At 42.5% G+C, this 16413-nt stretch overlaps 1 protein-coding gene across 1 annotated transcript in view; it reads left to right on the top strand.

Annotated features, from left to right (window-relative positions):
- The window catches only part of AMFR (autocrine motility factor receptor), a 29785-nt gene extending 16740 nt beyond the window's left edge, over positions 1 to 13045 (top strand). Inside the window, exons 8-14 of the mRNA XM_083749924.1 lie at positions 919 to 1029; positions 3325 to 3515; positions 4253 to 4356; positions 4888 to 5022; positions 6387 to 6470; positions 9409 to 9593; positions 10804 to 13045. Of these exons, the coding sequence (XP_083606050.1) occupies positions 919 to 1029; positions 3325 to 3515; positions 4253 to 4356; positions 4888 to 5022; positions 6387 to 6470; positions 9409 to 9593; positions 10804 to 10948 (955 nt within the window). The 3' untranslated portion in view covers positions 10949 to 13045. The remainder of the gene's footprint in view (positions 1 to 918; positions 1030 to 3324; positions 3516 to 4252; positions 4357 to 4887; positions 5023 to 6386; positions 6471 to 9408; positions 9594 to 10803) is intronic.
- Positions 13046 to 16413: the final 3368 nt, after the last annotated feature.

Raw genomic sequence — 16413 nt, 5'->3', positions numbered from 1 at the left:
GGATACAAAAATCTGGACAGAAGAAATGAGCCCCTTTTTGAGATAGACTCCTTCTAAGATTGGACACTTGTGATTAAAAATGACTGGTAAAGAATCAGAGAGATATGGGTTTAGTGAAATGTGGGAACACCAGGAAGATATTAGAATTGGAGGGATATAAGGAACGCAACAGGGAAAGAGGGGAGGGAAATTTGGAATCCAAAGGCTGTAAAATTATTTTTTCTTTCTTTTTGTATTTTCTTTTCATCTGCACTATATCTGAAAGGGGGGAACTCGTGGAAGGGAAGACAGATCTTAGGGGATGGGAATTTGAAAAAATTGGGTTATTGACGATGAGTGTAATTTGGGGATAAGAACTTGTTGAATTTAATTGTTTATTTAGAAGATTTGGAACACAATAGGGGGGGAGGGGGAAGTCCTGGTTATTGGAAGAAGTGTATAAATTGGATTTAATTTGTTTTAATTTGGAAAATCTTAATAAAAATTATTTAAAAAAAAAAGAAAAAAAAAAGACCTAGATCATCAAACCGTCACCTGTCATGAACCACCATTGGCAGGATTGTCAGCAGAAGCACTGTTCTATGCTTATAATATCTTATTCTCTTGTTAATTATGCTGTTTTAAATGCACATTTTATGTTTAGCTTCCTTTAGTAATTTCTACTTCTGAAACATAATTATTTTTGTTAACTTTGCTGTGTTAAATCTGTAGTTGCCCTCCTTTTATTTTGAAATCTTTATGATAATATGTTAGTTTCCAGTTAATTACATTGCTTTGAATGTATACTTTTTACAGTATTTGACTGTTTTATCTGAGGTTTTAATGTCTTGTAAACCGCTGTGAGATTTTTTTCTTTATAAAGTGGTTTAAAAATACTATTATTATCAATCATAATCATAATCTTCACTTCTCTTCTAGGTTTGCGGTGGCAACACCTGAAGAGCTGGCAACCAACAATGACGACTGTGCCATCTGCTGGGATTCCATGCAAGCTGCACGTAAACTCCCTTGTGGGCATCTTTTCCATAAGTACGTACCTGGGGAGCAAACCAGGGTAGAACAAGTAGTGGGCTCTAATTGTCTGTAGTTAATGGTTGAATCTCACTAGACACTCATTTTGTCATTTTCATCTTTTCTTTTTTTTAAGAAAACCAGTTCAACACTGTATATACTGGTTTTCCTTGTTAAAAGTCATGGAGGAGTTGCCTGTCCTGTTCTGTCTGTACCCAGAGTAGACTGTGACATAGGAATGTAGTCGTCTAACAAAATTAGCAGGACAGAATTTTTATATACTTATCCAGGACTGCAAAAAATTGTTTAATGTAAAGAAGCCAACATTGATAGTGCAATCTTCTCAGTACTTTAAAAAAATGCACATTTCCCCCCTCTACATCTTACATAGTACAAGTGGTCTCCAACGTGGCACATCTCCAGCGCCTAAATACTTGCAGCCCAGATTTTCAACATTCTCAATAAGTTCAGGTCGGAGATACAGTTTTAAAGACTCTGGAAGGCTGCGCATAGTCCATCCTACCTTGTAACCCTCACAAGGTGGTTTACAGCAGTCGACCGATGTAGCGAATCAGCCACACTTAATAACAAAGCCAGCAAATTAATGATTAAAACCTTACCTGACCTCATATCAGATCATGCTATGTCTGCATGTAAGGAGAGAGCATGTTGCTTGATTTGGTATTCATGAAATATTGGGATTTCAAAAGGGCTTAACATTCTGTTGGTTATCAGACCTGTGTACCATTTCATGCAATGTATTCCCACCCATCCCCCAGTACATTTGGATACGGGAATAACTCTATTTACCAAGGACATACACACCCCCTTCTGGTTTACAGTGCAATCCTAACCTTGTCTGCTCAGGAGTAATTCCTATTGCATTAGATGGGTCTTACCTCCAGGTAAGTGTAGTTAGGACTGCAGTATTAGATTTTTAAAAACTGATTTATTAGCCACATTCATGAAGGATAGTGGTTCTTGGCCAGGTTCTGCTGAATGCCTCTTGCTGGAGGGGCAAACTTAATAGCAGGCTCTTGCCATCATACCTTGCTGGTGGGCTTTGTGGAAGCCTTTGTCTGGCCACTCTTGGAGGCAGGTTGCTGGACTGGGTAAACATTTAGTCTTATCCAACAGGACATGTCTTATGGACTATATGAAGTATTCCTTGATAGGTGTGTCATTTGGGTTGGCATCTTTTGGCAGTTGCTTCTACTTATGTCATCAGTAACAAACTGGAGGAGAATAGAAACCAGGGACCAGTTTGTTGTCATTCATTACAAGCTGTGTCAAAAGTATTTGTCAACGTTTCAAGGAGCCTCTAATAAGATAATTAGCCACTACCAGCAGACACATCTACTCCTCTGAGAAACTTGGGCCACACCCCTTCAGAGCTGCTTTTCCACATACCTGAAAAGGCAGCATTGCTTTTCTATGAAGCCAGTTTATGCTTCGAATTATTGGGTTCTAGAATAATGAAACAAGAGTGATTTGGGTTGGCTTAAGTCACAATATGCCTTGAGAGTGGGGTAGCATGCTGGTTATAATATGAGAAAAATGCTAGTTAACCCTTTTCCTTATCCATGGGAGCCCACACATTTTGGCCTTGGTCACTCCTATTTTGAGAGAATGTGGTAGGTAGCATATCTTGGCTGCAATGCATAGTGCATAGGAGTCTAGAATAACCTATTAAAAAATAATTTGCATTGTAGGTGGCAAGTCAAATTTAAGAATGTTATTAATGGGAAACAACTAGTGCAGCAATAAGTCTCCGAAACAACTACCCTAAAAGGTTGCACCACCTTAAGTTTGTTGGTTTTTCAGGTGTACCATAATAATTATACTTATGTTTAGCCTGGAGGAGACTGAAAGGTGATATTATGGCCACCTTCAAATATCTAAAGGGCTGACACATGGAAGAGGGATCAAGCTCTTTTTCTCCTGCTCCAGACGGCAGGACCTGAACCCAATGGCTTCAAGTTACAAGAAAGGAGATTCTGTTTCAACATCAGGAAGAACTTTCTGAGGGTAAAAGCCGTTCAGCAATGGAACGGACTCCCTCGGAAGGTGGTGGACCCTCCTCTCACTGGAGGTTTTTGAGCAGAGGTCAGGTGGCCATCTGTCAGGGATGCTTTAGCTGTGATTCCTGCATTCCAGGGAGTTGGACTAGATGACCCTTGGGGTCCCTGCCAATTCTACAATTCTGTGACTCTATTCTAAATTACTGCATATTCTTTTTTTTCTTCTGAGAGCAGATGAACATTCTATAACTTCTTCCCAAGAAATTTACTTAAACCTCTCATTTATTGGTAGCTCATGCCTGCGCTCCTGGCTTGAACAAGACACTTCCTGCCCTACCTGTAGAATGTCCCTGAATATCACTGACAATCACCGTGCCAGGGAAGATCACCAAAGAGAGAACCTGGATGAAAATTTGGCTCCTGTGGCAGTAGCTGAAGGCAGACCTCACCTGAACCAACACAATCACTTCTTCCACTTTGATGGTTGGTTTATTTGCCTTTTACTAGTTGACTTGGGCAGAACATCTTTGTAATGGTAGGATTCTTTTCTTTTCTTTTTTTGAGAAGCCGTACCTTCCCCCATGAGTAGATGAAACCTAGATGAAATAGTCCCTGTGTGCAGCAGGAACAGGCTTTTGGGTTTCTTTCAGGATAATTGTTTTCTCTTCCATGGATGGGAAGGATGAGTCACATATGCGGGGAAGAGTTAATCCTTCCCTGTACACTGTCGCCCCTGCTGGAAATACTCTCATACTTCACCTTAAAAAAAAAGAAAAAAGCCATAGATTGGCTCCAGTAGCAGGCTTCTTGAAATCTGCCTTACTGTGATGAGGAGGAGTAAGAGTAAGAAACTGTCTCTGTGTGAGAGAGACAGAGTGATTTAATGAACAAGTTTGAAGCACAAGCCAGCTCTGTGTGCTGGGCACCTGAAATGTTGCCAAGAACACTCACTCTATCCCTGTAGTACTTTCAAAAGTTTGATTTTTATACTATGTGCAGATTATGTTTAATCATATATAACAGTGGCTTTTCAAGAAAGGAAAATAAAGGGGAGGAGAGAATTGATAAGAGCATCTAAAATGCTTATGATATCTATTGAACCTTGTAATAATAATTCAGAACTGAGAAATCATTAAAAATATAGACAGAACCGTAGACAATTGGGGTAATTACTCAAAAGCACATTTCACACGCCTTGAATGTTGCTTTCTCTTTTCCAGGTTCTCGCATCGCTAGCTGGCTGCCCAGCTTCTCAGTGGAGGTGATGCATACCACCAGTATTCTTGGTATTGCTCAAGCAAGCAACTCTCAGCTCAATGCCATGGTAATTCCTATTACTGTTTTGCACGCTGCTCTGTTTATTCATTTATATGCCACCACCTGTGTATGTGTTGCTTTAGAGAGTAAGTGCAAAAAAAAAGTCCCAGTTCCAAGGAACATAAAAACAAAACTTCAACAGTGTGGTGGTGAAGACAAGGAAAGGAAGAGAAAAAGGTAACTAGGGATGAAAATGAGCAAATACAGTTACATGTACTTCAGACCCATTTTCATTGAGAATGGAGAACGAAGTGTGAAGTCAAAGACGTTGCGGAAGAAGTGAGTTTTGAAGAGAGATTTGAAAAAAGAAGCACACACTGTTTCAAACATGCACTGTCTGTCTTAATAAACTGTGATTAGATGATCAGTGAACATGAATGGAATGAAACCACCATTCTGGATTCTTTTGTGCTCTAGTAGCAAAAGCCTGACCTTTTGAGATTTTAAAGGCTTTGGTTTACTTTAAAGTTTTGTAAGGTATTTAGTGTGCCACAGTTGGGTCCCCAGATGGTAACAGTGGATACATTTTCCTTTTTAGGCACATCAGATTCAGGAGATGTTTCCTCAGGTTCCTTACCACCTAATTCTGCAGGATCTGCAGATGACGCGTTCTGTAGAAATAACAACGGACAACATTTTGGAGGGGCGTATTCAAGTGCCTTTCCCAACACAGGTTGGTCTAACGTTACTGAGGCAATCGGCATATTTCCAGTAGCGATCCATCAGCAGCAGATCTGCTGTGTTTATTTTGCAACATTAACATTGTGAAATGGTTATCCTGATGTTTAAGGTTTTTTTTAATGTGTGTGTTATGTTTAAGTCAATGTTACGTCAAGTAATATTGATCTATGGACTTAATGATCATGAAAATTGAAAAAATGATTTTATATAGCTTTTGCTGCATTGTAAAATATGAACAAAGAGGTCTATCGTAGCCAAAAAGGCCCCCAGAAATTCTTGTGGTACTTCAAAGACTAACAAGCTTATGTCACAACTTTATAAGGTGTCACCAGAAAAGTCTTGGTTTTGTTTTTAAGTTTACTTTGTCTAGTTTTCAAACTTCTGTCAGTAACAACAAGGAATGGATAAAAAAAGCCCAAACTTCCTCATTATTCTTTTTGTCTACCGTGGAATTGTTTATATGGCAGCCTCTGCATATTGGTTACATTTGGGGTTTGCATGTTGGTAATTATTTTGTCCCTGAGGATGAATGGATAAAAATGCACCTCTGTATGTTCTGTACTCAAGTTGTGATCTTATTGTCATTTCATGAACTCATCAATCTTAAATGACCACAGCTTTTCTGTAGCATTTTTAATATGCAAAGTCCTTCTCAAACCCATATGCAAGTCAAAAGCCCTGCAAAAAGTAGCTTGTTCCCATTTCATGCATGAGATCACAGTTTTTAAGGAACCAGATATTGATGTGCTGTCAAAGATAGACAGGTGAAGCCTAGTTGCTAGATTGCTGCAGGATAGTCTGTTGAAAATAAGATGATTTTATTAATAAGATGTAGTTCTTACTAGTAGGCGTTTGTGTCTTTATTTTATTTTTATTATGGCATTTATTACCTGCAATTCACCATAAGGTCCCAGGGTTGGCTACAAGAACATAATCATACAATTAAAAGCAGGAAAAGCAGCTTACACAATGATAAAAATAAGTAGTTAAATTATTAATTCATTTGGTATTTGTAATTTATTTTTTAAAGTAGATAAACACAACAATACATATAGAGCATTACAGAATTTATGGAAAAGACCACAAATCTTACAAATGTTGAGGTTACATTGTCCCATTAGTGTTTCATAAATGTGTGTATTAAATCATATTTATTTCACCCTATTTCAGTTTTATGCTGCATTTTTAATTTCAGCATATGGCTGAAAGAGGCTTGCACAGTAAACCCCTGTGACAGCTAGGTTTTGAACATGGGTACACCAATTTGCCCTGCAGCATAAAATCTTTAGAAAGGTTGTTTGTGGGGGTTTTCTTTTCAATTCATATCAGTTTTGTCAGTTTTATTTATGCTTACAGCGTTCAGATAGCATCAGACCTGCATTGAACAGTCCCCTGGAAAGACACAACACTGATCAGGAGGACACAGAAGAGGTTACTCAGGTAAACTTGGCAAAGGAAAAAAAAAAGGTCCATCCTAACAGAGGGAAATTTGATAGTTAAATTTCCCCAACCTTGGCACGAAGTCCTCACAAGAACTCCTGGTAGATATCCTTCTGTAGCTTTGTCACGAGTGCATTTGGAGACTTCATTGCAAAGAACTTCTGTCTTAAAGGTGCAAGTAGGTTGCCATTTGTAAGCATAATTGTTCTGGGTCTGACTGTGGAGTCTTACTTGCATTTCTCTTGTGTTTTGATGGGGAAGGGATCTGGAGAAAAGGGAATAGTGTTTTTTGTAATTCAAAGGCCTCGAGCAGTTAAGTCAGGGATAGGCAATGTGGTGCCTTCAGATGTAGTTGAACTGCAATTCTCCTGCTCCCCATCCAGCATGGTCAACGCTAACGAATGATGGAAATTGTAGTCCAGCAATATGTGGAGGGCGCTGCATTGGCTATTCCTGAGTTAAGCTAATGGCTATTAAAGAGGGATAGATGGAGGTCTTTGTTCCTCAAGCGGTGGTCTACTGACCATAAGGAGGATTTGAGCTTCTCCAGCTTTTGTCTTTCCCCCATTTATTTTTGAAAAAAAATATTAATAATTTAGTACAAAAGTTTAAAAGGACACAGAAGGAAGTTACACCTAACAAAGTCATGATACTTGTGCAACACCTTCTGCTTGTACAGTGGGATTTACCACTTTCCCTGGAGTGTCTTAAATAGTAAGATGTAGATTAGTTTTAACATAGGGAAGACATAAGGACAAGACTGTTTTGGAACATATTGTTCCAGTCCATTACAGATACTTGTAAGTAAATGTGTGTGTGTGTTTGTAGTTCAATGCAATTCCTCATAAAGTAAAATGATTTTTACCCAAGTGTTATTTGCCAGAGACCCTTAAATCCTTCTGGTTTCTCTTGCTTTTTCCCGAAGGACAATATACATATGTAGTGGCCATAAGTAACTCCCGATAAATGTTAACAGTCCTTTTCAGAAAACCTTCCACATCATCATAATGTAACCATAATATCAGATGTCCTGTTATCATCTATTAGTCCAGTTGTTTCTAGAAAAAGTCTATGTGGAGGGAGAAGTGTTCTTTTTCTTCTTTAGTAGTTTATGCTTTTGTTTTCAGTGTGCATTCTTCACAGTATTATTCAAAATAACATGTGTGAAAGGATAACTGTCTCTGCCTGGCTGTCACCTGAATCTCTACCCCAATGTGCTAAAGAATGGTGCCTTCACTTATTCCCTTCCACACATTCATAAATGGGGACAGGGAGAGCAGGACTGCACTTTCTGGCCCCATCTTGATTGCTCTCCTGATTCTGCCACCCCAAGCCAGCCTCCACATGTTCATCAGATATCTCACTTCAACACCTCCTGTCAGACATGCAAAAGTTTGGATAGCAGAGCCAGCCAAGGTAGCGATGATGTGGGTAATTTGTTCACGTGTGTCTGGCCTTGGAAAACCCATGTTCCAGCACAGAAAAGAATTGGCTTTGACCCGGAGTCTTTGGGTGTGGGTGTAGGCCAGAGCTTTCCTAACTTTTCACATTGGTGACACACTTTTTAGACATGCATCATTTTGCGACACAGTAATTCAGTTTTGGGGACGCAGGTGGCGCTGTGGGTTAAAGCCTCAGCGCCTAGGACTTGCCGATCGAAAGGTCGGCGGTTCGAATCCCTGCGGCGGGGTGCGCTCCCGCTGCTCGGTCCCAGCGCCTGCCAACCTAGCAGTTCGAAAGCACCTCCGGGTGCAAGTAGATAAATAGGGACCGCTTTCTAGCGGGAAGGTAAACGGCGTTTCCGTGTGCATCTCTGGCTCGCCAGAGCAGCGATGTCACGCTGGCCACGTGACCCAGAAGTGTCTCCGGACAGCGCTGGCCCCTGGCCTCTTAAGTGAGATGGGCGCACAACCCCAGAGTCTGTCAAGACTGGCCCGTACGGGCAGGGGTACCTTTACCTTTACCTTTAATTCAGTTTTACTAGCAAGCTGGAGGTTAAACTAACCCCTTTCTAGTCCCGGGAGGAGTGCGGGGAGTGTTTGCGCGACACACCTGCAAACTGCAGCCAGCACACTAATGTGTTGTGACACACAGTTTGGAAAGCTCTGGTGTAGGCTTTCCTGGTTTCATCTGTGTTAAATGCATGCTTACCCTTCCACATGTTGTACATGATGCTTCTCTTTTTCTTGCTGCTTCTTGTGTAACAGGGGTTAGCTAATAGGAAAATATTTTGTGTGTTGCTGAAGTTAGTCTTTGGCCAGCTGAATAGCTGCCTCCATTGTAGAATTGAGTGACAATGATCCATGGGCATGAGAAGTATCCCCTTGGCCCCAGCCATCCAGTCTTGGATTACCTATCTCAGTGGTATGAAACCCCAGGCCCTCCAGGCCTCTCTGGCCCTTGGGACTTTGTCTGTGCCACACCCCTTCCTAAGTCTGACACACCTGTTTCTGGCCCTCCTCCATGCCTTCCTTTAGCACTTTTGCCTGGCTGGAATGTCTCTTTATACTGTGACAGTGCTTCCTGCTTACCTGGATGGAGGAAGGAGCTGTATGTTTGACTGCCTTTTTCTTGGCTGGAACAAAAGCTACTATAAAAAGAGTCACATCTATTGCCCTGCCTGCTTTTTGCCTCTGACGTCCACGCACCACTAGCATGTGGCCCCTGAAGGTTGCCCATCGTGGAAAGTGGCCCTTAGGTTGAAAAAGTTTCCTTGCCCCTGGCTAATGTGAAGACAACTTCCTCTCCGCAAAACAACAACACTGTGGCATATATTTTTGGGAGAGAGGCAGCCTTTCCATTTACTTTGGCAGTGTTTGCACACCCTATCACCTCAATAAGATGAGCTTAGTTTGGACCTCCCCAGTTCTTCTGGTAATGTATTAGATTATGGAGATCTGTATTAATGTGCTTTCCCCAATTTCCTTTTGTATGAAAGACGGAGAGAGAGTCACTGGAACTCAACTCATGGTTGGAAGACGTGGCAGAGTTCAATGAGGCAGAAGCAGAATCCATTGAGACAGAAGACTTTGAAGTGAGAGGAAGCCGGTTTTCCAAGTCAGCTGACGAAAGACAGAGGATGTTAGTACAGCGAAAGGAAGACCTTTTGCAACAAGCTCGCAGGTCTGTATGTTTTGTGGGTTCCAGTTACAAAATGTTTAATGTGGAATAGCCCAGGAGGAGATTTGAGGAGGTGTTTAAGGGAAAGCCATTCAGAGATCTTTTGCATAGCTAGCTGGCTACCTCTCACTGATGCAACTTCTCCTTGATCGTGATGCAGTAGCCTGTTTTGTGTTGCCCAAGGGCAGGGATGGTGAACTTGTGATACCGACTCTCCGAAGTCCAACAGCTTCCATTAGTTCCCGCCACCTTGGCTAGTGGTCACAGGTGAGGAGAGTTAAAGTCAAGCAGCATGTGGAGGGCCGTAGATTCCCCCACCCTCTCTTAGTGGCTCAGAGGCAGTTTTGGAGTGGTGCAACCGGTGTGGCGGCACTGGGCGCTGCGCTGCAGGGGGCGGCACAACAGAGTGCGGGAGGTGGGGGCGGTGTCAAATTTTAATGTCGGAAAGGGTCTGCTGAAATTTGAGACCCCAAAGTTGGCCACTGAGTAGCTGAATGGTGCTGGTCATTTGACTGGGAGTTGGACTGGATGGCCTTTTGAATGCTATCAGAATCCAAGTCACTAAGGCAAAAGGAGCCGGCTGGGTGGCTCTCCCAGGCATAGTAAGTAGGTGAGGCCGAAGGTGGGAAGTGGACTGGGGAACAGAAAGGGATCTGAGAATAACGACACAGATCTGTCTTTGTGTAGGAGCAGAGCATTATCTAATAGCATTCAATAATTCTGTAGGTCTCATGCTCACTATCAGCTGCTCATGTAGGGCTGTGCTTATGCCACCATGAGTGGTCTGAACATGATACTGAGCACAGGATTCAATTCTCTCAGAATATCAGCTTTCATTAATGATAAAATGTACAGAGCTTTTTATGGCTGAGAAGAAACATTTTCAAATGTCTTAGCATCACCTCCTGAAGTATTGGATGCCAGAGGTGTGGCTCAACATTTCCAGTTGTTCAGGGTGAAGCTTCAGAGCTTCTGACCCTCAATCAAACTAGCAAAACCAGAATAAACTGGTCAACATAATAAGCACATATTCACAATTTGCAAAATCCACACAGGCCACAAGATCCAGCTTTTCTTGGTGCATTTTTTTGAAATGTGTGTTAAGACCTTTCCCTTCCTGCTTGGAAAGGTTGAATGCAAACCAGGCAACCTCTATGTTCAGAGTGAACTTTATGTTACTTTCCCTTCAGCCATTTAGTTTTTCTCCCTCCAGGCGTTACCTCAACAAAACCTCTGATGATCCGAGCTCAGATGACTACTTGCAGGCCGAAGGAGCGACTTCAGACCCTATCACCCTGCGCCGGAGGATGTTGGCCGCTGCAGCAGAGCGAAGACTTCAGAAGCAGGATCCCTCTTAACACTTCCTGTCTCCTCCTGTTCTTTTCCCACACAAGCAATGTTTATGCCATCCTACACTCTCCCTGCCCACAAGGAGGGTCTCTTCAGAACTCAGCAAATGTGCCGAGGATGACTGATCTGGCTGCATCTTCACTGTATAAAGCATGTGATATCTAATAAGTGTTTGGACAGCTGACAAATTAACCTTTCTTGGGTACTTTTTTTGAGTGACACACATTTTCCTTTCCCCCACCCCCTTTGCGAACAAAAAATGCAGTCTTTAAAGCCCTGGGCATGGTGTGCTGCTTAATGTGAGTTGCAGAGGGACAGTGGCTGAGAAGCACCAGGTCCATTTGCTGCTTCTGTGCACTGAGCTTGCCAGCACGTCCCATTTAAGCTCTTTAAAGTGGAAACTGAACAAGGAATGACAAAAGCACTCTCCTAAGTAAGCAAGCATCACTGCCGAGTCATTGCATGTCTCAAGAACGACATGCTTAAAATAAAAGAAACACATTTTGGATGCTTTTGCAGAGTCTTTTGGACAAAACTGGCATTTCTAAGTGTTGGAGCATGGAAGTGGAGTGCACCAACAGGAGGAGACATCTTAAAGAGTGGAAAATGTTGAGCTAAGTTTTAGAGTGGTGGCCCCCAGACAGACAGTGTGAACATTCCTGGATTATTTTTCTACCAGGAGGCTGGCTTGGTTTTTAATGCATTTCATTGCTAGTAACAGACATGTGGCCAAGGGAGAAGCACCAGAAAAAGGGGCGTGAGCCCCCAGCTATATTTGGCATCTTGATTCATCATTTCAGTAAGCAGGCAAACTGGGATGGTCTCATAGTTTGGTCTCAGAGGCCGTCTGCAGAGAAGGCTCCATTCAGGAATGGAAGTTGGCTGCTATTTGAGAGGCAAGGGAGCGCGCAAAAGTATCTTTATTTTTGTAATCTCGCATCTGGCAATACTCCATATGCCCATTAGCTTAATCAGAATTGAGAGAATTGAGGGCTACTAGATCTTAGGCTAGGTGTGCTCAAACTTTTTTCTTTGGTATTGTAAAACTCTGGTAGGTGTATTAGAGATCTCTGGTCTTAGGTCCGTAAATGGGTTTTATGATGGCAGCCAAGTAATTTTTAAGTGTTTGGCGAGTATCGCTATCCTTCAGAAGGTGCCCAGTATTTTAAAAAATATATTGCAAATTATCTTTTTACAGCAGGTTTTTAGTAGGGCTGTGTACCAGATTTGGCCAAGGTCTGAATCCTGAGTCAAATCAAGCCTATTTGGAGGAATCCTGGCTTCACTCAAGTCAGGTTGAAATAGCACCAGATCACTACAGGTTGGGTTGAATGACCCACAGCCATCCAGGGCTGCTGGGATGGGGCATCAGGCAGGCAGGAAGGGGCAGCACGAGTGAGAAAAAGACTGAGAAACGGCAAACAGGAGAGGCCTTCCAGACAGCTGCATCTTTGTGGGAGATAGTGGGGGGTCTTTCCTGCCAGGCCGTTCCTTATTCTCACCATTGCCTCTTCTCCATTCTGCCACCTGAAATACATTGTGTAGGATTGGATAATCCTGTGTAATGACTTTTAGGCAGGAGGATCCCATCTTGTGCAATGCTGCTCCTTTGTGTGTGGCTCCCATTTGATGCAGGGAAGCTGCTTTTGAAGGAGCAGCACCATGCAGGATCAAATTCTCCTTAACAGCTCAACAGCTGTTAAGATCCTGCCAATACCTGTTCTCAACTGTTTTTTTAAAAATAAGGTTTAAAAAACCCTTAGCCCCCCCCTCTCCCATTACTTTGGGGACAGATCCAGGGTGGAGTGGGCAGTACAGATGAATTGGCTCAATCTGGGAGCTATAGGGCAGATGGAGGGCAGTCCGTGCACAGCCCCTGTTTTTAGAATATTTGAAGGTGACTATAAGAAAACTGAATTGTGTAAGTGTTAAGTGAAGATAACTTATTTCAGTAACCCCCTTTGGGAAGCCTTACCTTGCAATGCTGTTAGTAAACTATGGAAGAAGAAAGAAAAGATTTTTGTGATTCAGTTTTGCTTAGAGCGCAGCTCTTTGTTTTTATTGTTTTTAAAAAAGGAAATAAAATTCTTGATCAGTGTTGGAAATATTTAACAAACTTCTTTTTTGAACACTTTGCACATCTTTTCTCCCCACCACTCTCAAGTATCAGTGAATCCATACAGATAGTTTGTCAAACTATGAACTCTCTTACCCTGGAGGAGGGTCTGTATCATCCTACCAGAAGTAATGTTATTACACAACAGTTGCCGATGTGTGGTAGATCACCCATGGGTTCACTATTTGGACACTTGATCTGAAAGCTCTTCCTCAAATTGCTTTGAAAGCGAAGTGCATTTTCTGGATATATTTGAAGACATCAAAGTAGAAAAGCCGTTCTCTGCTTACTCCCTTCCATCAACGCCACCTCAGTTACCCACACGGTGGCAGTCTTTATATTTGGATTCTCCATCTGACTGACCCACTTCAGTTATCAGAAGGGTGAAAATGAGAGTGAAACATAAAGGGACTGGGAATTTTACTCAACTTTAGATCAATTCTTTTGGATGAAGCAAAGTGAGGCTTTTGTATTGTGCTCTTTTGCTTCATAATATTTTTTACTTTCTGGCTGCACTTTCAGGAGCGACATGGATGTGCTCATTGTGTCATTTATGCCCCAGTGTATGCTGGAAGCTCAAAATCAAGTCTGGTTTGTAACCTATTCACACAACCAACTTAGGTGTCTGGTTTGTAACCTATTCACACAACCAACTTAGGTGTAAGCTGTTCGGTTTCTGTCACCAGCTGTGAGGTGGTTGCATGGGGATATCCTGGAAGAAGACCTTTTCTAGGACTAGATCTGCATTTCTGGCTTAAATTATTGAAACGAGTGTGGGAAGTTGTGTGTGGATTCTGAAATGAGAAGGGAAGTGGGGAAAAACAAAGCATAAGTCTTGTGTTGCACTCAGTGCAACTGCCTTATTCCTTCTCTGCTCCTTGAAAAACAAGGCCTAGCCATAAAGAGAAAGTAGCCAACAATGCTGAGCATTCCCCTGAGAGCTGGAAGGCGATTCTACTGCTTGCCTGTTGCAGCTGTCATCCAACTGGAGCCTCCCATAAAAAATCTGGTTCATGAGCTGCTGTGAAAACCAACACTTAAAAAACTCTGAATTCAGTGATACTTAGTAATAATCCTTCTGTTTTTATGTAGATTTATATCTAGATATCTAGATTTATTGTTACTTATTTCTTTGATAGTGTTTATATGGTTTTGTCGTGGCCTTTGGCTAGTACAATAAAGCTTATCTACATCTAGTAATAATCCAAAGGCTCAAGCAGCAACACACAAAACCAGCTAGGGCCTATGGACACTTCGTTCTTTTCAAAGACACAGTAAACTGTTTCACGAGTCAGAGGAAGTGAATCATCCCAGGGACAAGGGTGAATGTTCACAGGGTCTTAGGTTTCTATATGGATAGATTTGAGAGTAAGAGCAAAAGTTCTTACTGCGTTTCTGTTAGGGAACGGAAATGCCTGCACCTGCCATTTTGAGAGGACTGAACAGTTCCATTGTCACCCACCTGAATCACACTTGAAAGCTGCAGCATCAAGAGAAGACTTCCAAGTCTGAATAAGACGGTAACTAATTAATTCCCAAAAGAGAGTTTTCATACCACCTCAAAGACTTTTCAAAGTGGCCCCTACGTTCGGCTGCTATACAAGTGAAGATGAATCAAGGAATGCAGATGCATGTGTAAATACATCTGCACACATCTTCAGCCTTTTTCGGCCCAGGACTCGCTTTTTTACTGTATCCTGTGACACTCAATCTTTGGCCTCATATGTATGCATGTTCAAAAATGCTTCATTAGCTGTAAAGGAGAAAGAATTCTTGCAGAAGAGGGAAGGAGGTGCGGCATCTGCAACTATTGGTATTAAAGGTTAAATAGTTTTGCCTTCCTTTGCATTTGGTCTCTCCAAGTCTTTCTGTTTTCCTTTTTCCTCTCCACTTAAATCCAAAAGGGTGCTGAAGTCACTGCTGTGAGACCCAGCAGCTAAAGCCCATTGCCTTTTAAAGTCTTATCACCCTTGGGGGATTCCTGTTCCTTCGCCAAAGGAGAGTGAGCACCTCTGTCTGTCCTGGAGAGCTGTCCCAGTCCCCACTCTTGCCAGGAAGGTATGCACAGACCTTCACAATGCATTGCATATCTTAGATCAGGGTTGTGGAACCTCAGGGCTGAGGGCCAAATGCCCCTCTCCAGGTCAAACCCTTCACTAGCTCCACTCCTGGCTGGAGTAGGTATTGTGTCCATTTCACAGACAAATAAGTCTGGGACCTAGGGTATTTTCTGGGTAAAGCCTCCTGCAGCTGCTGTTAGCTTCTATGAGCCACACTTCCCAAAATAGGACTTGAAAGCACTCTTCAAATAAAGGCTGTGCTGGGCTGGGACTGGCACCAGAACTCTTCAAATGATGGACGCACAAAGAACAGCTTGCTAGATCAGGACAGTGGCCCGTCAAGTGCACCATCCCATTATCACAATGCCCAATGGGAAGTCCACAAGCAGGACTGTGTAACAGCCCTTCCCCATCCTCCAGCTTCCCAACAGTGGAGGAAGGTAGCCTTATCCTCCACAAATTTATCTAATCCTCTTTGAATACCACTTGAAGGGCTGGAGAGAAGGCAGAACTTGGCAAAGCCAGGAGAGAAATCTGCTTTTTGCTGCTTTAAAAGGATACCCTTGGCCCAGCATAAGGGGCACTATAAAGGGACACACCCACCTACAATGGCCTAATGCATAGTCAAATCACTGTTCCTGGGACTGCCAGGAGCACGGGATGGAATGATACCTAAGCTGCAATCTTATGCACACACACTTGGGAGGTAAATCCCATGAAATTTAGCATGGTTACTGCTGAGTATGCACTAAGAAACCCAATTTTCAAGATCCTTGTCAGGTTGCAAGGCGGGGAGGGAGGATGGCGGCATGTTCTGTTTTGCCTCAGGTGGCAAAACCTCTTGGGCCGGTCCTGGGTTAGATGCCTACATTATAGTTGAAATCCACTGTAGAGTCAGCCATATTGAGGCGCATTGAAATCAACAGATTTACATATATTATTTGTGTGTCAGTTTAAGCCTCAACAAGTGAGACCTTGACCTGCACCTTTTCAGAGCGTCAGCCGGCCATGCCTTGTTCCTAGGTACCCCATTCCGTTTCACCTCCTTTTCTGTTTTCTCTCTGCTCAACAGACACCGGAAAAGTGCACTAGGACAACATACACACCATACATTTAAAGCGCATCCCCCCCAAAAAAAGAATCCTAGGAACCGTAGTTTATTCTTTAAAGAACTACAATTCCAGCGCCCTTAACAAACTCTAGTTCCCATGATTCCAAGGCCCCCCCCCCCCAATTTTGGAGGGGAAATGTGCTTTAAATGAATGTTGTGTATGCAACCTTAGGCTAACCCTGTGTC

Source organism: Podarcis gaigeae (genome assembly GCF_964106915.1).
Source record: "Podarcis gaigeae genome assembly, chromosome: 8".
Lineage (NCBI taxonomy): Eukaryota > Metazoa > Chordata > Lepidosauria > Squamata > Lacertidae > Podarcis > Podarcis gaigeae.
This window is presented reverse-complemented; position numbering and strand designations above follow the sequence as displayed.